The following is a 27,826-nucleotide window of genomic DNA, read 5'->3' on the forward strand; positions in this document are numbered from 1 at the left end:
GTGAATCATTACGTGGATGTTCACATGGTAAAACAAGTGAGTTAAGTTGTTATTGGTGTCTAGGTGGTAAAAACGTGAACCCTATTAATTTTTTAAGGTGAAATTAATAAGATGTAATGTAAGAGATTTATGAGTTGTTGTGACAATGTTATTTTTTATTTTTAACAATAATTGATGAAATAAATAGATTTGAAATATCATTAAGATTAAAAATATTATACAAGAATTACGTACAATCAGAGGCCACCTAATAATTTTAAAATTTTTATATTTACTTTTATTTTTTTGAAATTTTTAATTTCTTCCTAATAAAAATTTTAAAATTTTTTAACATATTTTATTTTTTTGAAATTTTATAATTTTACTTTTATAATAATATTTTATTTGATGAGAAATCCCAGAACAATGAGTCAACAATTAATTTTAATAGACTTTAGAATTACAAATAAAACTTATTGCAATAAAATTATATCCAAACCCTACTTCTCAAAATCTCACAACTATCCCTTCTTGTTCTCTTTTCTTCTTACCAAATAGAAACAAAAAGTCATTTTTTCCTTACACTTTTTTATTTGAGCATTCTTTGTGCATAAAACCTCTAGTTAATAACTTAAATTTCATATCACGATAATTGATAAATTTAGTATAGTTACTGTTATTTTGTTTTTAATGTTGTCAACTTTAAATTTTTTCTTTATTTAAAAATTTTTACTTGATGATTTTGATTTAAGATTTACCGTCTTAATCATTTTTTGTTGAAAGCAACAAAATAAGAATTTGATTAAGTACTTAATGTTAGTTATTATTTATTTATTTAGGGATTGTTTGATTGTTTTCTACAAATTATTTGTTTTTTTTTTGTTTAGATTATTGTAAAGAATTAAGTTTTTTATTCGTTGATTGCTTCTTCATTGAATTGTTGATTGATATTGTATTTAATTTTGTGATTGAGTTTAGGGAATTGCTTTCCATTAAATTGTTTATTGATAGCACTTAATATTTTTTAGGGTATTGCTTTCTATTAAAATTTTTGTTATTATATTTATTAATTTTTATCTGTTATTAAAGTTTATTTAGGAATTGAGATTATTGTCATTATTAAATAATTTATTATTATAGTAGTTAGTTATTTTAAGTAAATTATTAAAATTAATTCTTTGAATAATTTTAAAGATTTCTGAATTATGAAAATAAATTATCATGAGTAATAAGAGAATTGAGTTTTATTTCAAGAAAATGAGTATTTCACAAAATGTTAATACTCCTGTGTCTTCATCCTTCCAAACATAAATTCCTTACTCCGTCACTGCGTAGAATCAATGTATTGACTTATAAGTATCTGTAATAAATGTCACAAAATTACCATAATATTGGACATACGGCGTAGGGTAGCATCACGTCACATGTACATATCTCAACTCATTACTACTACCATGCAATTGATAATTAAAGTCCTTCATCAAAATAGAGATACTAAAATAGTTCAATTCCATTGTACCAGAAATAGAGCATTTATAGTAAGTGTTGTTGATGGTCAAGAACAGAAGGTGAAGCAAACGCGGGATGTAACAGCGTGGAGTGAAGAATAAGCTTGGAAAGAAGGTTTTAACTCAGGGCCAGGCCAGAGGACAGGGGGGGCAGGTTCAGTCTCAGAGCTTCTCCTTGTTTGTACGCTAAAAAATTCTTGAAACCACACACTCTCCCAAAACCCCAAAGGCCCTTTTCTATCCTTCACTTGCTTCCTCCGTTTCCACTTTCATTTCAATCATTATAAACACAGCAAATGACCATTCAAATTAATTAACAAATGCTTTTAATTCTCTGGTCTTTTCTTTATCTTTGCTTCTCTTTTCCCTAGTAAAAAAGAGAAAAAAGTTTGCCACTGTTTCTTTTCACTGCTACTTATTCTCTTTCTTTCTCTCTCTCTCTCTCTGTAATAAGCTACAGAAAACGATTCTTTACAGACCACATCTCTAAGCTTTCTTGCTTTGTTTCTTTCTTCTGTGCATCAATATCATCATCATCATCGTATTCCTGGTTTGTTTGTCTTAAAAGCAATCATGGAGGAACTGTACGGTTTCCATTCCTCGGCTACCACAGCTGTTTACTCCATGGACACCCAACCGGCCGCCGACAACATGTTAAGTCCTCCTGGAAACTACCCGGCTGGTTTTCCGTCTCATACGGCTGCTGCTACTGCTTTTGCGGAGCACATGTTTGGGTCAGGCCAGTTGTTGTCTGGCTCGTCTGGGATATCGGATGCTGATTCAATGGTTGCTGAGATTCAAAGAGGTGGCTGTGAAGAAGAGGTTTCTAGTGCAATTAGGGCTAAGATTGCCTCTCACCCTCTTTACCCTAAACTTCTCCAAGCCTATATTGATTGCCAGAAGGTATTAATATATATGTTTGGATGTTGAGAAACTGGTGATGGAAAACACAAGAAAAAGAGAGAAAAAGTAGTGAACTCCTCATGTATCTCAGTAGAAGCTGGAAAGACTTGAATTTAAGAGGGTTGGGGAGTGGGTGAGGAAAAGATGGTGCTCGTTTGTGCACATTTATAGTTAACTTTTAGCGATAGATTCTGTTACGTTTTTATAAGGTTTCAGTGTACTTGAAAGAGTCTTGGGCTTTAGCATTTGCATGTGCTCTTCTGGTAGAATTCTTCTTTGTAGCTGCTAAAATTTATCCTTTTCACGCCAGTTTTCAGCTAATAACTCAACTTTCCCGCCGTCTTTACTATTTTTGTTCCTTTTCAATCCGTTTTGTAGGTTGAATCTTGCACAGAAACTCAGTTTGCAAAGAGAAATAGCTTATCCCACCCCCCACCTTCCTTCCAAGAAAAACAAAAGAAATGGAAGGGAAAAGATACGCTTTGACAGACAAGTTTCTGAAATTTGGGTTCTTTTTTGTTTCAGGTGGGAGCACCGCCGGAGATAGCAAAAATGTTAGATGAAATCAGTGGAGAAAGCGACGTTTGCAAGAGAACCGCCTTGGTTCCTACTTGCTTGGGTGCCGATCCCGAGCTTGATCACTTCATGGTTTCTCTTTATTCCCTCTCATTTATTTTACTCAAAGCCACACCCAAACCCTTATCACAACCTTCCATCAGCCCTAAACCCTAATAAAAAATCATTCCAACATGCTTGTAAATCTCTTCAATGGGTAGCTTCCCTTTTTTTTAAACCACAAAAATTTGGGTTTTTGTTTTATCTTTGAAAAGATTTAGACTTTGTATTCTCAGTTCTTGAAGCTGCTGCTAAGCTTCAATCCATTTCCTCATTTGACTTTCATTTTTTTTTTGTTGGGAAGGAAACCTACTGCGATTTGTTGCTCAAGTACAAATCAGATCTGTCAAAGCCATTTGATGATGCTACCACGTTTCTCAACAATATTAAAACGCAGCTTTCTCATCTCTGCAATGGTAAAATTTACTGCTACTTCCACAACCAGTTACCTTTTCTGCTCTCTTTCTCTAGCATGCTCGGTTTTCTTATTTTATCCTTTTCTCTTAGCAGTATGTTTCTGTTTTCGAATTTTCTATTCCAGTTTGTTGGTTTTTGTGCTGTTCATTATTTTTATTTATTCATTTATCAGCATCGATCTTGCTGAGTTAATTCTATGTGATCGCATGGAGGACAATGGGCGCAGGTTAGCAAAAACCTAGCGCATTTTAGCAGCTTAATTAAACTCATAACAGCTTTCTTAGCTAAGGGGTTTTTTTTTCCCCTTTTGGGTGAATAAATATTTCTAAATATTTTCCATGTTCTTTTCATAACCAGTAAGACACCCAATTTTCTCATGTAGGTGTGGCACAAAATGCATAAGAAGGTCTTCCTTTTCTTTTTAAATTACTCTCGAATTAATTTAATTACTCCTTAGTCTTGCAAAACTATTCTTCTATTAACATTCAATCATGTACTTCAAACCACTTCTTGCCAATTTCAATTTTTAAGTGATATTGGATAACAATGAAGCTGTCCTTGTTGCAGTTGAGAAACCAATTTTATTTTTTTAGTAATCCATTTTGTGAATTGGAGGCTTTTGTTAATTAGGGTGTAGTTATTGTAATTATAGGTTGTATATTGAATCCTTGATATGTTAGTGTTTGTAGATACTGTGATTTTAGTTTTTCCCAATTGTCTTAATCAAAAATCATTCTCGGTATGGTATATATAAACATATAAACATGGTATTCGATGTGAGTAAATACAGAAACAAGATTAACCATCCTATTATTGTTCATTTTTGGAGCATTGTTATGTGAATGGAAACAGATTTTTCATTTCATGTTATTGCTCTTTCATTTGGTTTTGCAAAGTGCATTTACAAACTCCTAGCCTTATGAAGCCAGTTCTAAGTCTATCCTTATTTTATGAGAACAAAATAGTGTTTAAGCTGAGGCATTTTTTGGCTCTCGAGATGGAATGCACCTTAGTTACTAAAGTGGGAAAAGGACTAGGATAAACATGCTTTTCCATAGATGAGGGAAGAGGAAATTACATAACGGTGTCCTTGGGAGTTTAGAATGCAACACATAAATAATTATCCTAAAGGTAAGTACATCTAATGGACATTAATATAACCAAGTTCTTGGCCATTGCAATAGAATAACCCAAATTTCTTGCCTCTCACTTAGCTGCAATGGTTACTAAAATGGTCCATCATGAAATAAAGTTAAATGATAATCTGCATGTTTTCTATGGAATAGTTAGGCATTGCTTTTGCTGTGTGGGCACATGCATTTGGTCTATCACTTAATTCATGTTTAAAGAACCTGTTGTTATGAATGCATCTCTTTTCCTATTTGTAATGGCATTGTCCCATAATTATGTCTGATGTTTGTTTATTAGTGTCCTAATATTGCATGAGCTGCAGTACTTTCTCTGGGCCTGCTAAATGTTTCTTTGCACATAAAAGAAACTTATTGGGAATAGTTTCAAGCAGTTTCATGTGTATAAAATACAACCTGATCTGAAAGAGACTCCCTTTTCCAGGATCACCCTCATCATCTGTAGGGCCTTATAGAATATTGTAATGAGCACAAGATATCAATAGACTCAAGTACCCTGTGTTAGGTTTCCAAAGTATTACATTTGCTGTGGGGTATTGATCTAATCTTCAATTCCTTCCTTTTACTTCTACTCATTGCTTCTGATTTCCTATTTTTAAAGCTAGTTTGTGTTATTAAATAAGAGTCGATTCGATAGGCTTTTGCAGTTGGTACAGATAGACTTTGTCTCCAAAATGTTATTTTAGTAATACTTTCGTGTGGTCAAGGCGACAATGGCATCCATATTGTATTGTCTCAAGCTATTTTTAGCATCACTTAAAGAGAAAGCTGCTTTATTGCATGGTACTTTTAGTTGTGCGGCTTGGAGGTTATGGATTTGGTTTGAGTACGAGGATTTTGAATGTGGAGAACCAGCAATAAATATAATGTAGGAGCTGGCATGCGCGAACCTAAAGTTCAAGTTTTGAAAGAGGACATTTTGGTGGAAGCATATGACTGGTTGGATCTTGAAGATCATTGGCAGGCTTTATGCCCTTCAGTTAATTGCATGATTAAGAGGTTCTTCTACTTTTATTTTGCAACATTAGGGTACTTTAGTCATACCTTCACCGCATTCTTGTCTACTGGATAGATACCACACTGTAGCAGCACATGTTACTATTTTAATACATGGAATAATTGAACTACTACACGAAAAACGATAGTTTGCCAGTGTAGAAATTTGTAGTTTATCACCTTAGTGTATGTCTGCAAATTTTTCTGTTACAAACATCCAGTGCTTTTGATCAAGGTGATTAAATATCAGTCTTTTATATGCGTATTCCCAATACGAAGTCATAAAGTGTCTAAAGATTTAACGGTTTCCAAATTTGTAGTTGTCTTATATTATTTTCAAACTCTCAACATGCACCTGTTTTAGATGTTCATTTGTAGTTATTAATGCAAAAAAGCATTTTGACATTATTGTTTTGGCTTGTTTATGATCACTGCGTTACTGCCTTTTCCTTGGTTTTCATCTCGGGTGGTTAAGGGTATAGGCATTTGGTTAGGTTGCAATCTCATCGTGAGAAGTATTTTGTTGATATTGCGTCTACATAGAGTGGATGATTGCAAATAATTTGGGTCTTATAATTATGATTTACCTACTTATTTGTTGAAACCTGGTTGATGGCTCCTGAAGAGTGCTCAGTTCATAACAAATATTTGCACATTTTAGTTTTCTTTATTCCGTTTATATTCTAAAATAGTTAGGAAATGCATTATTAAGTGAACCTTTCCGTTAAATAATATGAGTTCAGGTTACTCGCACACACTCACAACCATAGGCGTGTATGAGACTAAAAGGGGCTTTGATTTATGACACTAAGCTAGCTTCTTGTAATATTTCCATTTGCTGCATGTGAACTATGTAACTTAAATATATTCATTTTCGGCATAATTAAAGATACTTCTGTTTTCCATCCGATCACATAATTCCTTGTTATTAAAACTTTTAATTCATGATTTATGTGTCTCATTTTATTCTTAGCAATTATCCTTAATCTCCCTATTACAGTTTCATTTTCAAAAGTCAAAAGGCTGATTAATTTCATAGATAGTATGTATATATATATAGTGATAATATAATGTTATGCAGCAAAATTTATTTCTTTTCTGATGTGGACATCCTATTATGGGTTACTTTGTAGTATTTATCAACAATTAGGGACATAATTAAGCTTTTAAACTAATCTCTTGCCTTTTTTAGTTTTTCACATTATTATCTTATAAACTCAGTGAAGTTTTAAAACTCCGCAATTGAGTATATATTCTTGTCACGTGTCTATTTTACTTATATAAGAAAATTAATAAGTTAACATAACGGCTTTAATGAAAATGTGACAAGCATATAAACATGCGCACGGAGTTTCTAAAACTCTGCTATCAGTGTATGGGATACTTTTAGTATTAAATTTTTCTGCTTCATCCAAATAAATTTTGAGGGTAAGATAATTGTCTGATTAAGCAGCTGGGCTTTAGGGGGAAGGGGAAATGTCTACTATTAAGTTTGTCCAGGTTTTTTTGATGCTCACCATACTAGTACTTGGTTGGCATGAGTGCTTAACACCAATGGCATTATCATTTTTACAATACTAGTGCCTACCGCTAAAGCTTTTATCTGTTTTATTAGATTATGATTAGGGTTGTGTAAATTTATGAATGTGCTACTGTGTTCACAGAATTTTTCATCTTCAATCCCAAAACTCGATGTAAATGGAAGTTGGACATCTTTGTGGTCATCATAGAACCAAAGCATGTGAAGGAGCTTTGGGGTTCCTTTATATATATATATATGTATATATATGAAGGTGCTTTGTGTTCGTTGTTTTAACGTTTCGATTTTCAAGTAGAATCGAATTGTATACCGAGATCAACACATAAATAAGTCATGCATATAGAATATATTTCATCCATTTGCATTTCAGACGTGAAAATGAGTTAAGGTCCATGTTGAACCTGGAGCATAATTTTGCATGCAGTGAGGTTCCTCTCTCTCTCCGCCACTCATCAAATTCCTGGGTTGAAGTTTTTCCTCTTAAGTCACTGGCTTTTTCTTCCATCTGTATATTTTTTGTTTATAGTGTGCGTAGATTTTAGATTCTGTTGGCCTTGCATTTATTTTTTTGGTGGTGGAAGTGGTCATAAATGGACTGAACACTGAAGAGAGCCCCGCGCCCCCAGCTCCTCCCTCCCCCGTAGGAGCCGCTGCAGGCAGCTTTTGAGAATTGAATATGACTGCCAGAACCTGCCTCGTCTCTTCGGCTAGCCAATTCCCAAGGCTGAGGATTCTGATCACACGTGCCATGTAAAAACTCCATGGGAAAACGACGACATGGTAGCCAACCATAAACCTAAAGAAAGAAACCTTTACCCCTTTCCAAGGCTGAGGGAAATTGCTGAGTTTGCATAAAAAAAACACTGTACTTTGAATCAACCCAACTTTTTAACTTTTTATTTGTTTATTTTTTTTGTCATTTTGAGTTTCTTGCTGAACTGAGTGTTTGACAGGAGCAGGGAGCTTTGAAATGCCAAAAGCAGTGCGTGCCTTGCGGGTTACTACTGCACACGCACGCAGAGGCAGGCTCAGCTCTTTTTCTCTTTCTCTTTCCCTCTTTCTTTTTTGACTGTCGCGAACAGCTCTGCAAAGAAACTCCACCCTGAACTCTGACTTGGATACGACATAACGAACGCCTCCACCATCTTTTTCTTCTCTCTCTCACTCTTTATCTGCAGTTTTACTTAGGAAATGAATGTGGGGTCCCCTAACCTGTGTTACATCACATCCTGGGAGAAACATGGATGGTTTCCCTCCTTGTGGTTTCTGTCTTCTGGCCCTTTACCCCATTTGGGTTTAGGTCTTTTCCTTGCCCCCTTAAGAAAGAAAAATTGATAAAAGACAGGGGTAATGGACCTAAGTCTTTTGGTTTGGTTGGTTAGTTTTAATGGACTTACCTCCAAAGACCTCAAGGTGGGCCTTTTTCCTGTCTGGTCTGCTTTGTGAAACTTCATGTCCATGTGTTTTAGGTAATGTCCTTATTTGATATCTGGGCTTGGCTCAGGTTTTGCTTTTGTTGGGACAATTGGAAAACATGGTTTGTCTTAGTTTTGTTTCCTAATCAAATCTAGGCAGCATGGTGTTTTGTTTTGTTGGCTACAATTACCTTTGTATCTTGGAATGTGTTGGTTGCATGTATAAATTACAGCCTATGGAAGATCTTGTACCTTTCTGCTGTTTGATCATCCTGGTCTTACTAGATGAGGCTGCTGGATCATCCGAAGACGACTTCAGTGGAGGGGAGATGGAAGCACTGGAGGATTACCAGATAAACGAAGACCGCGAATTGAAAGAGAAACTCTTACGGAAGTATAGTGGTTATATTAGCACACTTAAGCATGAATTTTCGAAAAAGAAGAAGAAAGGAAAACTACCGAAAGAAGCAAGGCAAATTTTGCTTGACTGGTGGAATGTTCACTACAAATGGCCATATCCCACGGTAAATTATGTAGAGTGCGTGTACATCAGTAAAAATTTTACTTTATTCTGCTTAAGAAGAAAAAGAAATTATCATATCATTTTGTTGCAACTTACTTTTGTCAATATATGATTTATGCAGGAGGCAGACAAGGTTGGCCTTGCTGAGGCAACAGGACTAGACCAGAAACAGATAAACAACTGGTTTATAAATCAAAGGAAACGCCACTGGAAACCATCAGAGAACATGCAAATTGCTGTGATGGACAGTTTATGTGGACCATTTTTTCATGAATGACTAAGGGGATGCCTCTGTCTTGCTTTGTACATTCTTGAACCTGAAACCTTGCTGATGTCGAATGAAATGTTTATCTTCATTGTCTAATCGCTTGATATTTGGTTTCTGCTGTGCATTTCGAAGTCTAATTTTCAACAAAAGAATTTGTGTTACTTGATATTTGTCGTCCAAGATAATCCGATTGCAGTGACGAAAATGATCTATGAAGCAGGTGCTTCAGGGGTAAAGAAGAGCTGGAAATGACAACGAACTGAAGTAACAAGTCCTGAATCATTCTTTAAACTGGTTTCTAAGAGAGCGTGAATGTGTTCAGGTTCCTAGCCAGTTTTGATAGCAGTTTTCCTCTAAAAATTCTCATGATACTCCCTAGGATGGTCTGATATTTGATGCAGGCAATATCCTGAATTTTCGAGTTTTAAATTTACAAGTTTTTGCGTATTGAGGCAGCAACTGCCAATGATTTCAAACAGCTACTCATTACTTAGAAGCCCTTACCATTGCTTAAGCTAGTGGAAGCCATGGAAGTCAACTCTACAGAACTCTTTGGTATAAATGCAGAAAAAAAAAATCATTCTACCATGATCATAGAATGCATGCATTATTCAAAACATCGGGTTTTGAAAACATTCAAAAAATCGAAGTGCGAATTCTCCAAAGAAATTTAACAACAAATACAAGGTCATAAATAGCAACAACATACATGGGCAGGTTTTGTTGGTAAGTCAAAGCTAAAATCTTAGAAACTCGAGACTTAGAAGAAGATTTGTCGGCAATTGCTTTGTTATAGTCAAATAGTGCAATTCCTCATATTGTGGTCAGAATTTATTTCCCTGCATATGTGAGCTATGCAGAAACCCAAACTACTATAAACCCAAAACTTTGCAGAATATTAGACAATATTTGGGCTGTTTTCTTTCTTTCTTTCTTTTTTGCTTATCTGTAGAGTAATTTCTTGTGATTAATTAGCATGATGGCAAGCAATAATACCATCTGTCAACAAGGAGTACAACAACTTGATTTCAAGCATGAGATAGAGAGTAGTAATATGAGGAAAAAAGGAAGGAACCAATCATTTTGCTTTGAAGTTTGCCAAAACATTCTTTAATCTTTGTGTTTTTGATTAGTGTATATAGCAAATTTATCAGATAGTTTGTTTCTTGCACTTTAATTATGTCTATATGGATACAAATCAGTCACACATCAAAGCTTCCTGTTCAAGGAACATGTCATTATTGAGCCTTACCATAGTTTGCGAAATCTTGGTATCATTACAAGGCAGTTTACATTTCACCATTTTTAAGTTATTTTTTGGGATTTTCCCTTTTTTTTTAAAAAAAAATAAATGTAAAATAAAATAGAGGAAAGATATCTCTTGCCATAATAAATATCTAGCAATAAGACTATTAGAGATAGAATAACAAAGAAGATAATAACTCAAAATTGATAAGGACGAATCTCATGTCCCGAGCCCTTTTTATTATTTAGTAAGTGTTTTCACTTATAACTAAATTTTAAATTGAATACTCGTTTTAAAAATTGATATTGACTTTGCGAATTTCAATAATGAACTTGATTATAATAAAAACATTTATTTACGATTTATGTCACATTTTAAATTTATATTTCATATCTGTTTCATCGAACCACCACTTCTGTGCTAAAATTTTTTTGGACATTTCAGCTCAATTTTTCAAATTAAAGAAATACCAAGAAACACAATGGAAAAAGGAAAAGAAAAATAAAATAAGAGTAAAAAAGAGGAGAAAAAAAAAATCTATTGCACGTCTTGGAAGTAGTCCCACTTTGGCGGCTGATTGGGAACCAAACGCAGATGTGAAATGTAGGCCTCCCTAACTCTGTCTGGTATCAAGGAGGATCACAGCCAAATGCATTGAAGCAATTGTCTAAAAATGGCCTAAAGAAAGCGAAGAGAAACGAAATTCAGTTCATTTATCCCTTTTTTGCATTCTTTGTTTTGCTATCTTCCCCTTTCTCTGCAAAAACAAACCCCAAAAAGAAAAAGGTAACTTTGCATTATGCATGCAAAGGAACAAAACATAAAACGTTTTACACAGAACGACTCCATACCTCCCTAGGAGTTAATTGTCCTCTCCCCTTCTCCAATCCCTTCAAGAATAACAAGAAATAGAGAGGGTTAGGAGAGAAGAGAAGAAAGCTTCTGCAGAAAATGTGAATGCTGTTTTGTTTTTCCTTTCGAGTTGTAAAACAGAGCACGGAAAGAAAAAGAGGGTAGCAGGGTAAAGCAAGAGGCGGGTTGGAATTCGATGCGATTCTCAATCCCATATCCTTGGAATATAATATGGATGTTCTGGGTTTTTTCTTCATGTTTTTTCCCTTCCCCCTCTGATTCTCAAGCCTTGGAAGCCCGCCTTATGTGTGGAACCACCAACGAAACCTCTCGGAGCTTCGTTGGGAATGTTAACAGAGTCATGGGAGCTTTGTCCGAATCCGTTGCTGCTAAAGGCTGGGGGACCTTCTCGGTGAACGATCCGCCATTTAACGTCTTTGGGTTAGGCCAATGCTATAAAGATGTCAAAGGAGACGATTGCAGACTCTGTCTCGACACAGCCAGAGAAGAACTCGAAAGGTGCATCCCTGCCACATCCGGCCGTATCTACCTTGATCGTTGCTTTCAACGTTTCGATAATTACAGCTTCTACAATGAAGGAGTTGATGCCAAATATGATCGCGCAACGTGTGGCTCGCCTACCAATGCTTCCATTGACAGCTACATATATCAGGATTTTCAAAATAAGTTGGATCAAGTGATCATGAATGTGACGAAGATGACGTTGAAGAAAAATGGATATGGGGTAACGGAGGTGAAAGGAGGCCTGGTGACCGTTTACGCATTGGCGCAGTGTTGGAAGACAATTGATGCAGGATCTTGCGGGGAGTGTTTGAGGAATGCAGGGTTGGGGTTGAGGAAGTGTGCCCCTGGAGCTGAAGGCAGGGCTATGTTTTCAGGGTGTTATATGAGGTATTCAACCAATAGATTTTTTGATCACGCAGAAACAGACGACAATCAGGGTAAAAAATTTAAAAAAATTGCTTTAAATTCTCAAAAATTTTCTTCTTTATCTATGGCTTTTGTCATGTTTCATGGGTATTCCTGTATTATCTTTGTAGGGTTTGGTAGATGGCTCATCATAGGAATGGCTTTAGCAGCAACTGCATTCACTGTGCTTGCTACCATTGGTGCTTTTATAAGCTATAAGAGATTATCCAAGAAGAAAGAAGGTATATATATCTATAGACTACAAGTTTAAGAACCTCTCAATTTTTATTGAATTATGTGTTCAACACCATTTTCTGTGGACTTCTCTTATGGCTAGATGGTCTAGATGACATTCCGGCTACTGGAAACCAGACTAGTTTAAGCTTCAAGTATGAAGTGCTCGAAAAGGCAACCAACAGTTTTGATGAATCAAGGAAGTTAGGTCAAGGAGGAGCAGGTTCTGTGTTCAAGGGGATTCTCCCTAATGGTAAAACTCTTGCAGTTAAAAGATTGTTCTTTAATACCCGGCAGTGGGTGGATCAGTTCTTCAATGAAGTAAATTTGATCAGTGGAGTTCAACACAAGAACCTTGTAAGGCTTCTAGGTTGCAGCATTGAAGGTCCGGAGAGTCTTCTAGTTTATGAATACGTACCTAATAGGAGCCTAGATCAAATCCTTTTTGGTAAGAAGTTCTCTGACTTAATCTGATTATCATGTTAATGGTAATTCATAGAGTTGTTACATTCCTAGTTCTGATCATTTCTGCATTTCCCATTGTAATTAGGCCTTTGGTTTCCCTTCCTCCAAAATTTAACTTGGCATTCATTTCATTTATTGAGTCATCGAAGAGCATATAGAATAAGAAGACTTCTCACTGTATCTCTTTTGTTCTGAAGTTTCTCCAAGACTGTAATAAAACCTTTACCTGATGCAGTTAAGAACACAATACATATTCTAAGCTGGTCGCAGCGGTTCAACATCATATGCGGAACAGCAGAAGGGCTAGCGTATCTCCATGGCGGTTCCGGGGCAAAAATCATTCACAGAGACATAAAAACCAACAATATTCTCCTTGATGAGAATCTCACCCCAAAGATTGCTGATTTCGGACTTGCTCGTTGTGTTGCTTCAGATAAATCTCATGTTAGTACCGCAATCGCAGGGACACTGTAAGAACATTGATCTTTCATTAGCAAGTGTTCACTTTTGGCACAAATTTGACATTCTTGTTTTCAACATTCAATCCAAATAGCATATACATAAGTCGGTTCAATGTCGTTTTTGAAATCCTGGAGGTGGGAAGTAACTTCTTTAGTAACAAAACCTCACAGTTTTTGTGGAACAATGATGTGTTAGGAAAGATCTAATGCCTTCCTTTCTTGAGATTCAATCTTCATTTTGTTCATGATATCTTCCCTTCTTCCTAATTCCTATCTGCTTTCTACTATGAATCATTTCTACCTACTTCTGATCAAGAAATTGATGTTGCAGAGGATACATGGCTCCTGAATATCTTGTCCGAGGACAACTAACAGAGAAGGCAGATGTTTATGCTTTTGGGGTGGTAGTTCTTGAGATTGCAACTGGTAGGAAAAACAGTGTTTTCTCAGAGGGTTCAAGTTCAATTTTGTACTCGGTGAGATTCATAATCCTTTTCCATTGACTACAAATTGGGTGCTATACTTTATAGGTGGAGAGGTCTTTGTTATATTTATATGTTAAGAAGATTTTGAATTGAACTGACGGGGATTTCCTTTATCATCAGTTCCATACGTTTTTCAGACAAATCTGATAACTCATCCTTGTTCTATCAGGTCTGGAAGAATTACAAGGCAGACACCATTACACAAGCTATTGACAGTGGCTTAAGAGGTAGGTTTGAAGAGAGAGAGGCATCGAGTGTGCTTCTTGTTGGGCTCCTGTGCACCCAGGCTTCAGCTGCACTAAGACCATCCATGGCAGAAGTAGTTCAGATGCTAACAGATAAAAGTTGTGAAATTCCCTCTCCCAAACAACCTCCCTTCTTGAATGCTAGTGTTTTAAGCCCAGAAGACACCATATCTGGTTCTTTCATGGGGCCTTTAGCTTTAGATGAGCAACAAACAGGTCCAGAGTCATCCAGTCACAAGCTTGGCATCAGGGCTAGTCCTGAATCAAGATAGCCCTGACTCACTCATTTTCTCTTCAGGTTGGGGAAACCAAACAATTGTAAATCTGAGAGAAAGACTGGCCAAAGCTATTTGGAGAATTTTGTTCCCATTGTGGAAAGAAAACTTTGATTTTGACACATAGAAACAATGACTTTGTACATATCATCGGTATTCACTTCGTTCTTTTTTTTTCTTCTTTACATTCTAATTTTTATACTGCTTTCAATCACTTAATTAAAAATATATTGCATAATGCATGAGAAAATCTATAAACTATTTAAAAAAATCAATTAAATCTTTATTTTTCTGTTACATAGAATCAAGTTTTTGTATTTTTATTTAAAATTAAATAAAATTTTATTATTAAATTAAAATATTATTTATCGTTTTATACTCATATAATGATAATATGAAAAATAAAAATATAATATGATCATATCACCATATTACGTTATTATGTTATGCTATTGTTTATTACGATACGTTAGTTGACACATTAACGTTGTGAAATATAAAATGATAAGAGCTCGATTCAACATAATAAAAAAAAATTTTTATCTGAATTTCTTTAAATAATTTGAAAACTATTTTAGATACTATGTAAAAATTTATGAACATAATTATAAATAATTTAATAATATCTGAATATTTAACTCGTTAAGGAGTATATAATTTTTCTTTTAAAAAGGATAAGTTGGAATCTCCTTTACCTAATATATATGAAAAAATTATAAATAATTCAATAATTATGTAAGTGCATTCATGATTTTTACTAAGAAATGTGTGGCGTTATGATTATGAAGAGACAAATCCAGCAAAAGTAACGGGTTTTGTTGCCATGAAAAGGACGCATTACCAATTCCTTTGGACAACACAGCCTTTGTGTCAGGGAATACTGTTAATTTGTTGTGACCAATTTTGGCACCTCAAGCAATAAATAGCTTAGCTTTTGTTGTTGTCGTTGGGATTTTACTCTTTGAATAAAAATATAATATTTTTTAAAAATTAAATTATTAAATTTTTTTATTATGTTTAATTAAATTTTTATATTTTTATTTTGAATAAAAAAATTAGTATAACTGATGATTAATTCTCAATATGTCATTTATCATTTTATATCATTGACATTGATCTAGTTTATTGAAATGTTATAATAGATAATGACGTAATATATTAATGTGATATAATAACGCGATCATTTAATATTTTTTACTTTTCTTGTTATAATTTTATGTGAATATAAAATAATAATTGATATTTTAATTAATGATAATAAAAATTTATTTGACTCAAAATAAAAAAAAATTAAATTGAATACAATAAATAAATAATGATTTATTTGAATTTTTTAAAATAATTCAAGAATTTTTTCAAATATTATACTAATAAAAAATATATACTAATTAATAAGCTAAATGCAGGCATTACAATAAATTGGACTTTCGATTACATTTTTTTCAATAATACTATTAAAAGTCTTTTTTTATATATGTGAAATTTAACAAATTACATCATTCTAAATCAAAATACTCTCAAATTATCTACTAAAAGATAAATGAAAATTCTTGATGGTGGAGAATCCGTCATATGCAACTCCAAAAAGAGATCTTCGTGATGAAAAACTATCCAATTGACGTATTGATTGGTCTCACGATGAATGTGAGTGAGAGAACAATTCCAATCTCCATCAATCAACTTGTTGATATTTTATAATAAATAAGTATTTAGATTTATAAATTTTTTATTTTTTAAATAATATTTTTAAAATTTAACTGTGTCATATAAATTTTTATTTATTATTAAAATATAAATAAAAATTTAATTGTTAGCATTTTTTAAAATTTTAAATTATGATTTCATCTTTTCATGAAATTGAATAGCTATCCTTTTAATGCCAAGGAATTTCACGTGATCATGCCTTGGATATTGCCCTCCCTAGTCTTCAGTCAAAATGACGTGATGGATCCTATCGATTTTAAGGGGCTGAATTATTGAAAAAGACACCGTCTGCTACTATATATATATATATATATTATTCAAATAACTTTCTTTTTTTCAATTGAAAAAATTAATATAAATCCAAATATAAGATTTTCTTTCATCTGAGATTAGAGATGAACATTAATTGATTTTAATCAAATAAATCAATTGAAATAAATTGAATTTGATAGCATCCAAGTTTTTGGTTCATTGGTTAGTGCATGATCCTCTACTTAAAAGAATAAGATTCGAATTCTCTCTCATCCAATTATAAAAAAAAAAAATTGAATATGACCAATTTAGTTCGGTTTTAATTTATTACTTAATTTGGTTTATTTTATTATTGTCATTAATTTTTATATCTTAAATTTTCAGTTGAATGGATCGAAAAAATTTTATTATTAAAAATATATTTTCTATGTTATAAATATAATAAGAATTTAATACAATATAAATATTAATAAATATCATCAATATTTTTTAATTAACATTTTATATATTATATAAAATACTAAAAAGTAGGAAAACCGATAAACTGGTTGAATTTAAATCAATTTTATAATACAATTTGATCGATTCAAAAATTTTTCTATAAAAATTGATATTTGAATGATTTTTACACATTTTGAGTTCATATATAATTAAAAGAAATTCTTTACGCCCGTGTTAAGGCCCAATGGGCTTGTACGGGAATCCACCCGACATATTATGGCGCAAAGAAGGGGAAAGAAAATTAAAAGGAAAAAAAAAGGAAATTAATGAAAATGGCGCATATTTTATCCACTGGCACAGAAGGGGGAAAACGAAACTTAGGCCTGAACGAGAGAATCAAAGTCTTTCTCGCTCTGTCCGAACCAAAGAGCAAACTGTTGTAATTCTCGTATTCAGCTCGTGAAAATCTCCAACTTTCTCCGAAGGAGATGGACAGAAACGACGCAGTATAAGGACTGAGGAAGGGAAGCAAGCATGAATTTGATGAGCACGCGCCAGCCTTCCACTCGCGCTTCTCCTCCGGCTCCTCTGGATTGGAAGTTCTCTCAAGTCTTCGGCGAAAGAAGCGCCGGCGAAGATGTTCAAGATGGTTAGCCCTCTCCTCTCTCTCTCTCTCTCTCTACCGAATGTTTGCATGCATGGATCAATTTGTCTTTGCACTGTTTGGCTGCTCCTGACGGAGTTGTGATCAGTATTTATCAGTAGTTTGGAGAAAAAAAAAAAGAAGAATGTTTGTTTTTCGAATTTAGGAAATTGAAATTTTACTTCCTTGAGACGAAGTGAAGTGTAGAGAATGACTTGAAGATGTTTGTTTTCAGTTGATAGAATATCGGCGGTTGAATTTGAGAAGAGCGGTGATTACCTTGCTGTTGGAGATCGAGGCGGCCGGGTTGTAATATTCGAGAGAAAGGACGGGAAAGCTGTGAGAATTTTCTCATTTTATTCATCTTTATCTTCAATGCGTTAACCTAAGTTTAAGCTTGGTTTAATTGTTAGAAATCGATTGTTTTCTTTGACTTTTTCGGATATTAATACAAAAACTTTGATATTGACTATTTTATATTAAAATTTAAAAATATTTTTAATAAAAAAATAGAAAAGTTATACTAAAATAAAGTTATAATATAAAAAAAGTAAGACTATTAGGCATTTCAGAGATTAAAAAGAACTTCATTTTGGGAAATCTAACAGAAAAGACGAAGAAAAAGGATGGAGGGAGTAGTACTTCTCTTAATTGCTTTTCCCTTCTTAGAGAAAAAGGCAATAGGCGCCTGTAAGAAAAAAAAATACTTGAATAAATAAATTTTTTTTACTAATAATATGCATAATTTTACTTTTACATTGAATAATTATGTTTCAATGTGTGTTATGTCTCAACCATTTGATTATTTTTAAATAAATAGTGTGATTTTGCTTTTTACTAAGTATTTGCTTTTACTTTTTATGGACTTTTAGGGCATAAAAAAGTAAATACCGGAAAGCAAGTAGTAAAAGTAATAGTAATTATATGGAACCTTATTTATTTAATTAATATTTTTATTTTCATTTTTTGGAATTCATTTTTGTCTATCTTGTTTTAGGCTGGCAGCTGTATTGGTTGTTTTATGATCTTTTTTACAATTGCTTATTGGCTTCTTAGACACCGGACGAGCACTATTCCAGAAGTCAGCTGGAGCGGTTGGATTTTGTCTCTTTAGACCATCCTGAATATCAATATAAGACTGAATTTCAGAGTCATGAGCCTGAGGTGTGCGCACACGTGAAAAACTGTTGTTTATGATATGTTATATACTTGCATTGCAGTTCCTGATGGCATTTTTATTCCCTATAGTTTGATTACTTGAAGAGCTTGGAGATTGAAGAGAAAATAAACAAAGTAAAATGGTGTACAACACCCAATGGGTCACTCTTTATCCTTTCAACGAATGATAAGACAATTAAATTGTGGAAGGTGTGGATTCTTATAGTTCATAACTTTGATAATTTACACTTTCAATTTTTTTTCCCATAATGTACATTACAATGCAACATTCAAAAGATCTAAGTCTTTCTGTAAGAACAAGGCTTCATCATTCATTTAACCCTTAGTACTCTAATTGGCATTGTGTCTTATTTGTGGAGAAATATGATGCTTTGCTTTTCTCATTCTTTCCTTTCAGTCAACACCTATCAGTAAGATTAAGCCCAAGAAGTTGGCATCTTTGTAGATAAATTAGCCCATTGTTCTGTACTTATTATGGTTTGCGGATGAAATTTCTTGTGGTTTATGGAGCCAGGTAAAGGATCGAAAGGTGAAGAAGGCAAAGGAAGTGGATCCTCATCAATTTGTCTCTTCAGAAAATTCTCTTCTGGCTGAAAGGAGTTTTGTGAGTGAGCAAGACATACCATCTTTTACTAATGGCAATAACCTAGAGTGGAAAGAGAATGTGGCTAACAACACATTCGCATCTCAAGAATTGCATGCTAAGGTATGTATAAGTGGACTATTTCAGAGCTCTTATGGAGCTACTGTTTTAGTTTGTTTGGTATGCAAGATTATTTACTAGCTTGTTATGTTCCTAGATTGGTAACAATGAAGACGCCACATATGCAAGATGTAGAAGGGTCTATGCTCATGCTCATGATTTTAATATCAATTCAATTTCAAATAATAGGTAAAAGCCTCCATCTGGTAACTTTATCCTGTACATTTAATTTCTTCTATATCTAAAATTCTTTTTGCAGTCCAAAGGTGTGTGTCAGAACTGAGAAAGCACTGAGTTTTTGGTTCTACTTTTAGCAAGGCAATCAATAAAGTGTAGAATTAAAAATTTAAACTTTTTGCTTTATCTAAGATGATAATTTTGTTTCCTAATCCTTTTGCAGTGACGGCGAGACATTTATATCTGCAGATGATCTTAGGATAAACTTGTGGAACCTTGAAATTAGTAATCAGTCATTTAATATCATTGACATGAAGCCATTAAATATGGAGGATCTTACTGGTAAGTTTTGTGCATCCTCTATGTATTTTTTTTATGACTTTGGTCATATCTTGTGATATGATTTTTTTCCATTAACTATTTCAAAACATTTTATTTTTTGTCTTTCTTTTTTCATTTCAACTTAAGATTAGTTTTGTTGTGAATGATTTTTATATGGTGAGAGAGGTAACTGGGTAAGATAGGTGACTAACATACATTTCTTGTTCTTATGTTGGTTGAGTCATGGTTAAGGTTTCTGTCTGGAATGGGAAGTTGCCATATGTGGTTCCAATTGAATTGATGTCAGGTCTAGTCAAGTGTTTGCATCTCCTTTTGACAAGAACTTTTATCAGGCTGTTTGCAACCATTTCTGATCAATCTCTTTATGTTTTGTACAGAGGTCATCACGTCAGCTGAATTCCATCCAATTCATTGTAACCTGCTTGCATATGGCAGCTCAAGAGGTTTTATTCGCCTTGTTGACATGCGACAATCAGCATTATGTGATTACAGTGCTAGAATGTGAGTTATGGCCCCTCTTTCTTTCTTCTTCTTCTCTTGTTTTTTGCAGTTCTCTAGTTATTATGACCAGTGACTTCAGTTACTATCAAACATGGATTGGAGGTTTCTAATGCTTGTCATCTTTGGTTTCAATTACACAGATTGCAGGATGCAGAATGTCAAGGGTCAAGATCATTCTTTACTGAGATTGTTGCCTCTATATCCGATATAAAGTTTTCAGTTGATGGGCGGCACATCTTAAGCCGTGACTACATGGACCTTAAGGTACCTGACCAGAACTGAGTATGACTCTTTAATGTGTGATGTGATTTTCCAAGGTCTTTCTTCCATATGTCAATACTCATCTATATAGATTGGGGTGATGAGGATGTTTATCCAAATAAAGTTTTTTATTGTATTTTAATTTTCTCAGATATGTTAGATATTGTAATGTCTTGGCAATAAATTTAAAATCCCACAATTACTGAATCTTTGAAACACTTTTCTTTCAAATAAACTAAGATAAAAGGCTATTTCCTGACTTCTCAGCTCAATTTTGGCGCTTTTGCATTTGGAAAGGAGCAAGCACACCAGAAATGTTCTTTGCTTTCAAAAACCTTGTGTTTTCTGATCCTGTCTATTGTTTTTCATGGTTTCTTGATTTCACCCTCTGCCTCTATTGTTCTAAACTACTAAGTTCTAGTCATAACAGTATGAACAGGTGTGTGAACATGGTCAAGGTGATTAGTGAGTATATCATATTCTGAATGCAAATGCACGTGATTATCTCTTCTATTAACTGATGTTTTTCTTGTTACATTTTAGCTGTGGGATATAAACATGGATTCTTCACCAGTTGCAACATTTAAGATTCATGAACATCTACGCCCAAAGGTAAGTGCATATCCTTCCATTGCCTATTGATCTGTAAGATATCTCTAGTGGAAGCTCATGCATGATAAATCAGTGCCATTTTTTATGTGTTAACCGTCTTGTAATCTGATTTTAACAGAGTGACTGACATCTCTGCACAGTCTCTAATCTTTGTGCTGTCAGCTTTGTTAAAGGCTGGAGGTAAAACATATAAAGAAAATGGTAAAGCTAAGGGGAAAATGCTATTTCTTTTAGCTGTGATGAACCCTCTTTTTAGAAGGCTATTAAAGGCCTTGTCAGTATCTTTTGTTCATTGATAAATTCTCTTACTTGCTAACATTGATTTTCTGTTCATTGACAAATTGTCTTACTTGTTAACATCGATGATGGTAGGGTTTAGTAAGTCGGCCTTAGCTCAGTGGCAAGAGCAGAGGACTTATCCTCTAGGTCGCTGGTTCGATTCCGGCAGGTCGAGTGAATAATTTCTCAATAGTGAGTCCTAACTGCTGAATGGCCATATCTTCCCCTATTGGCACAAAATGTCAATTATCAGTACAAATTAAAGGAGTATGAGTTATTTTTATAACACCCATGCATATTACGGGTTGATCAATGAAATTCTGGTTTAAGTTATTGAGCTGGAATAGGTCATGTTGAAGTTTGCAGGAGTTGCAATGATAGATTTTCTTTCCAGCCAACACCTGAGTTTGAGCATCGTCACTTGCTTTCTTGTTAATTTCCTGTTAATCTTAGTATTTTATTTTTTTTGAGAAGGTATAGAAGAGGCATATGAATTAATTTCTTTGAAGTTGGATTTAACTCTGTAAACTTAAAAGTTGCTTCAGCTAAAGGCTCCAGGTTTATTTATGAACGTGCTGGACATTGAAGTTCCCTTATTTTTTATTATGGACTAGAGCTATAGAAATTGCTACTCTCTTATCTCCATTATTTTGTGTTTACCTATTTCTAAGTCGTCCACTGCTTAGTGATATGTTGCAAGCATAATAACTGCAACACCTTACAATGAATACACTTGCATATGAGAGATCATTGCTATTTCTGTTACTGTAGCTTTACCTATTTGATTTAATTCCATTGTATGTCACAAAGATACAAACTAAGGTTATTGGCATGCGAAGCATCACCACCTACACATACTTCCGACACTTTCATGTTGTTCAGTCCAACACTGCAGCAGAGAGAACAGTGACCAACTTAAGCTTGCTTTGGATATTAGATAGTCCCAAATAATGAAGCTAACTTTGGTAAACTTATCCTGCAACCGGATTGGTCATATCTCTTAAAGGTGGTCCAGCAAGTCGACGATAATTGAATCTATTGCTGCTTGAAGCCTTGAAATCTAGAGCTCAGACAAAAACTTTTCCTTCTAGAAATTTAAATATAGCAATTTATCCTTCAGCTTGGTTACTTCCTGATTCGTTGCTGGTATCTTTATGACTTGTTTGACATACGTCCTCCAATTAAGCTGAAAGTTGCTAATATCTTAATTAGTTAATTTTGATATGATAAATTTCAGAAAGTGTGTTGCATATCAATGTCTCCCTATGGCTGATAGCTTGCAAATTGTCGTGCAGTTATGCGATTTGTATAATAATGACTCCATATTTGATAAATTTGAGTGCTGCCTCAGTGGAGATGGACTTCATTTTGCAACTGGATCTTATAGGTTTTCCTACTACTTGATATTCCATGTATTTAGTCATCTAATCTTCTCAGATGCTGTTGTCAAATGACTCTGGCTTTTGCCGACCTATCTCAGTTCTAATGACACAAATCGCTTATATTTTGACTCAGCAATCTCTTACGTATCTTCTCTCATGGTGTTGGAAGTGAAGAGGGGAGTACAGTAGAAGCTAGCAAAAATCCAAACAGGTTGGCTGTTTCTTTTCTTTCTTCTTCTTTGTGTGTGTGTGGGTGGAAGAGGAGGGGGGGAAGGACTAACATCTGATAGAAGTTGACCCCTCTCTTTTTTCCCATTCTTGAGATATCATATAATGTTGATTTCCAAGGAACTGATGCCTTCTGGTTTAAACATCAGAATCCAAAAACCAGCTTTCATAGATATCCCTGTTAGATTTCTTTAGGTTTTTTTAATTAAAGCTACATTGGTGTCTACATAATCAGTTCGGATCATAGAAAAGATTCTCTTCAACTGACCATTAACTCATAGAAATTAACTTTTTGGTAAAATGATGACATTTATGAGCTCGTGCCCGGCATGCTTATTACAAGCATTTGTTGGCTGCCTCTGCCCGTTTTCTTTCTGACTAAACATTGAACTTTGTACTTCTTCTTTGTATATTAAAAGTAGGAAGCCCCTTCAGAGGGCAAGAAGATCATCCTTAAGTAACCTTACGCGCGGGTTTCACAAGCAAGGTTGGTACTTCTTCTCTCTCTTTCTCCCCCTTCTGACATCATGTATAGATTTGAATACCTTGTATGAGCTATCAGTATTCAGTAGACTTGTTAACTTCTCAGATTCCAGTATATGCTAATTTATTTGCTCTTGGCTTCCATTGAGCAGCCACTTATTAGTTGTTTTCCTAATTAAGCAGGGCATGAAAACACAAGCCTTGGTAATGAGTTTTCCTGGTCCTCAAGTTCTAAGCTGCAACATGTCGCTTGGCACCCATGTGCAAACTTGATTGCTTGTGCTTCTGGAAATAGCTTGTTTTTCTACTATGCGTAGCCTCCAGTACAGAAATGCTTTGATTGACCATAGAACACCAAGTAGGTTGTACACGTTGACGCGGTACGCCCTTTATGTTTAGCATCTTATTGGATTGAAGCATTATCATCTTACTGGCTTACCACGATTGAAATGTAAACAATGTACAAAAATCAAATTGAATAGTTGGTGCAAACAACCTTGTCTTTGTTCTATAGTTTTTGGTTTTCCCCATTGGCTTCAGTTTCACATAAGAAAAGTTGTTAGATATTTTTGGAACAGAGATTGAAAAAAAAAAGAAGAAAAAGAAAAAAGGGGTTCATTCATTGATCAATGATTTTAAAATTTTTTGATGTGGTGACAAATTGTACTTCATCAACAAGGTATAAACTATGCATGGTAATGCATTTCACTTGCACTTCAATTTGTGGTACAAAGGAAATCCGTAGGAAAGAGTTACCATTGTCTAGTGACAAAACTGTTGTTACATCTTCAACCACAAAGGATGGTTTATTTAGTTTCTTTCTTTTTTGATATGGGAAAAGAGAGATTTGAGTAGGTATTTGTGTCATATGTCAATCATTAAGTTAAATGTTTTTGAGTGCAAGCTAACCATTAAGTTAAATGTTCTTGTGCATACATCAATCACTAAATTAAATACTTTTGTGTACGTCATGGATTTCGTATCAATAAGAAATGAAATGGGCCTTGAGCTTACAAGCAAGAGTTTTTTCTTCACCTAATAGGTTTATGTTTTGGGTTAAAAATGTAGACTCGTGATAAGTGATATCAGAATTTATTTAATTTTTTATTGATTTGAGATTTTCCATGAAATATTAAGACGAAAGTAAGTTCGAACTAAGATAGATCTCTCTTAATGGGTGAAAGAGTCACTGTAATAAGAGTGTTGTTTTTCTGCACTTTAACCATTGAATTAAATGTTTTTGTGCATACATCAATCGTTGAGTTCAATGCTTTTTTGTAGATATGAATTACTGAATTAAATATTTGTACATACACATTAATGACTGAGTTAACTGCTTACGTACATAATTGTCAAAACTTATTTACTTCAAATTCAGAGGTTGTAATTTTGCCAGTGCATATGTTGTCTTTGGTTGGTAAGCTGCAACTCTTCAAGAGTGGTGGTGGATAATGCTTAGAATGGGTTAGGTTTTTTCGGACAAAATAGGAAGGAAGAGGCAGATTTGCTCATTTTCTGGCTTGCTGCATATTGGAAATGACAATTCTCACCCAATCTCTCACAATTTTTTACAATAGAGGCCGTATATTTGGAGAGTCCAATGCAAGTACTGTTAACTTTATTGTTGAGTATTTAATTGATATTAGAAAAATAGTTTATAAGTATTTTATAAAAAAAATTGAGTATAAAATTGCTAATAAGATAATATTGCTGTGATTAATATATAAAAACAGTGTTAATCAAAATTTTGGAAATATAATATTATAACGACTTGGTTTACAAGTATTTTATTAAAAATTTGAAGTTAATTTTTGAAATTGCTTTATGTATCCGTAAAAAGAACGCAAAGGAGTTGGTGAGGAGAAAATTGAATTTGTCACCAACCTTGAGTAAGAAACAAAGAGGGTTCAATTCAAAGTTGGTATTAGCCATCTTTTTATATGGAAAAAAATCAATGCAAAAAAGAGAAATAAATGTGTATAGAAAAATAAAAAAATAATGTAAATATATATACATAAGTTTTTATTAATTATTTAATAATTAAAAATAAGTAAATACTTATTGAAGTTCATAAATAAATATGTAACAAAGAAAAAAAAATTTGCAATCACTATTTATTAATCTTATTACCATCACTATTTGCAATCGCACCGCTACCAACTTTATTGAACGAAACCTTAAACTTGTGAATTTACTTGTAGTGCTTAATTACTCATTTTTTTAAATAATAAAAGAAAATGCAAGCAAGATTAAAATGATTTGAAGGAAAATTACTTCTTGTTGGAATTTTCAAATCTTGCTCATGGGTCAATAGGTAATTTTACACATCTTTTCGAGATTCATATTCGATTTTATTTTTCATGGTTGAAAAAATTATGGGTTCAATTCATCGATTTCTTTGAGTAAAATTACGGACCAATTCTTGTTACTCCTTTTAGTCTAAGAATTTTTTTTCTCTTGTGAGTGAATATGCAGAGTAAGCTTTTACTCTTTCAATGGCATTCTAGTTTTAGTGCATGCATCTATTCAATGGAAATTTAATGTCATTTAATAAATATAGTACTAATTGTCCTTTTAACTTCACCAAAAAGAAAAGAGTAATAATTTGAGGAGTGTTTGTAAGCATTATTTAAGGTAATATTTATCGAAAAATATTAAAAATGTGCTTATAAGTGTTTCTCAAGATAATATTTATAAATATTCATTAATATGATATTTATAGAAAGATTTTTTAAGTAATAATTTCTTTTATAAAGCTAGTTCTTTTATTAAATTTAGATCATTTATGGAATACACACTCCCAACATATCATACATTAAAAATTTTCTCGCTCCAGAAGGAGGGTACTCAAAAAGAACATAAGAATCTACTGAATCAAAACCATAATTGGCCATGTAGTCCGTCACCATGTTACCTTCACGGTAGATGTGCACTAGTTGTACCTCCCATTCGTTCTGTAAAAAGCCTTTTATTTCACGTATTATGTCCATATTCGCGCATGGTGTTAATTTGTCCATCAAAATTGCCTTAACTACCATCTTATTGTCAACCTGAATTATCACTTTTTTGAACCCTGACTCCTAAGCCAATCGAAGTCCAAAGAGCATTCCCCACAGTTCAACTCTATACGCTGAACATTTGCTTAGTTTCGCCACAAAACCGGTTCGCCATTCACCAGTCTCATCACGAATTACTCCCCCTACAGCAGCCTCATCACTTGACTTCCTGTATGCTCCGTCCGTATTTAGGCTTACCTAGCCCGCCTGTGGGGCCCTCCACCCTATCAAAATTTCTTCCTTCCTTCTTCCCTCAACCTGCACCCCATCAAAATCTGCCACTGCTGCTGTTGTAGCAGTCGCCATACTTTTGACCAAGCTTAAGCGATTACGTGTTGGAATGGAGATATCATTAAATACCAGATTGTTACGCCATTTCCACAAGTACCAACATGCCAGTCCAAACACCATAGACCATGGATTTTCCCCTATTAGTGGCTGGTGTTTTTACAGATTCCATACCAGCCATTCCCGCAGTGGTGAAGTGAAAAACTTGTCTTGCTCTCGTTGAGGAATAATTCGCACCCATAAAGATGTCGCCATCATGTAGTCCCCTAGAACGTGGATCGTGATTTCATATTCCATTTTACACTGTGGGCATAATGCCTCTGTTGTAAGCTTTCTGCGCAACCGTTCTCTGTTGGTCAGAAGTTTCCCATGTAAACACTGGAAAAGGAATGTTCTTACTTTTTGTGGACCTTGCCACTTCCAAGCTCCTTGCCATATTCTGTTCGGCTTTACATCTGTCGATGATGATGATTGTTTCAAGTAATCATATGCTGATGCTATGGTAAACTGACTCGAAACAAATAATCCCCAGTATGATTCGTCCTGTGTAAAATCCAACGTAGGAGGCATGATTTGTAGCACTTGCATTACCACTTCCTGCGGAAGGCAATGGCATAACTTATCATGGTCCCAGTGTCCATTTGGACTCAAAAAGTCTCTCACCACCACTTTATCTAACGCCGGATGTGCCACTCTGCATGTTATTTTCGCTAACGTTCTGTCACCTAGCCATTTATCCTTCGAAAAGTTCACTGACATACCATCTCCAATTACACATTTGGTAGCAGAC

At 34.1% G+C, this 27,826-nt stretch overlaps 3 protein-coding genes across 6 annotated transcripts; all 3 read left to right on the plus strand.

The window, feature by feature from the left end:
* On the plus strand, window positions 1,547-9,408 carry LOC18603936 (homeobox protein knotted-1-like 6). Its single transcript, XM_018116897.1, has 5 exons — window positions 1,547-2,390; window positions 2,916-3,038; window positions 3,310-3,421; window positions 8,807-9,045; window positions 9,166-9,408. Exons 1-5 carry the CDS (start codon window positions 2,061-2,063, stop codon window positions 9,319-9,321), a joined length of 960 nt encoding a protein of 319 aa, XP_017972386.1. The 5' UTR covers window positions 1,547-2,060; the 3' UTR covers window positions 9,322-9,408.
* Window positions 11,143-14,673, plus strand: LOC18603937 (cysteine-rich receptor-like protein kinase 1). Its single transcript, XM_007036204.2, has 6 exons — window positions 11,143-12,372; window positions 12,472-12,582; window positions 12,678-13,022; window positions 13,275-13,509; window positions 13,832-13,976; window positions 14,155-14,673. Exons 1-6 carry the CDS (start codon window positions 11,607-11,609, stop codon window positions 14,500-14,502), a joined length of 1,950 nt encoding a protein of 649 aa, XP_007036266.2. The 5' UTR covers window positions 11,143-11,606; the 3' UTR covers window positions 14,503-14,673.
* Window positions 17,220-24,231, plus strand: LOC18603938 (serine/threonine protein phosphatase 2A 55 kDa regulatory subunit B beta isoform). 4 transcript variants are annotated; one of them, XM_018118183.1, is made up of 14 exons: window positions 17,220-17,551; window positions 17,781-17,884; window positions 18,602-18,709; window positions 18,794-18,913; window positions 19,239-19,430; window positions 19,525-19,616; window positions 19,828-19,946; window positions 20,324-20,447; window positions 20,588-20,711; window positions 21,252-21,320; window positions 22,895-22,986; window positions 23,115-23,192; window positions 23,629-23,696; window positions 23,873-24,231. In XM_018118183.1, exons 1-14 carry the CDS (start codon window positions 17,437-17,439, stop codon window positions 24,007-24,009), a joined length of 1,542 nt encoding a protein of 513 aa, XP_017973672.1. In that variant the 5' UTR covers window positions 17,220-17,436; the 3' UTR covers window positions 24,010-24,231. The 4 variants fall into 4 exon arrangements, with proteins under 4 accessions (XP_017973672.1, XP_017973673.1, XP_007036267.2 ...); XM_018118184.1 differs by having other exon boundaries at window positions 23,632-23,696; XM_007036205.2 differs by having other exon boundaries at window positions 17,221-17,551; window positions 23,876-24,231.

This window comes from Theobroma cacao, chromosome 3 (assembly GCF_000208745.1).
Source record: "Theobroma cacao cultivar B97-61/B2 chromosome 3, Criollo_cocoa_genome_V2, whole genome shotgun sequence".
Lineage (NCBI taxonomy): Eukaryota > Viridiplantae > Streptophyta > Magnoliopsida > Malvales > Malvaceae > Theobroma > Theobroma cacao.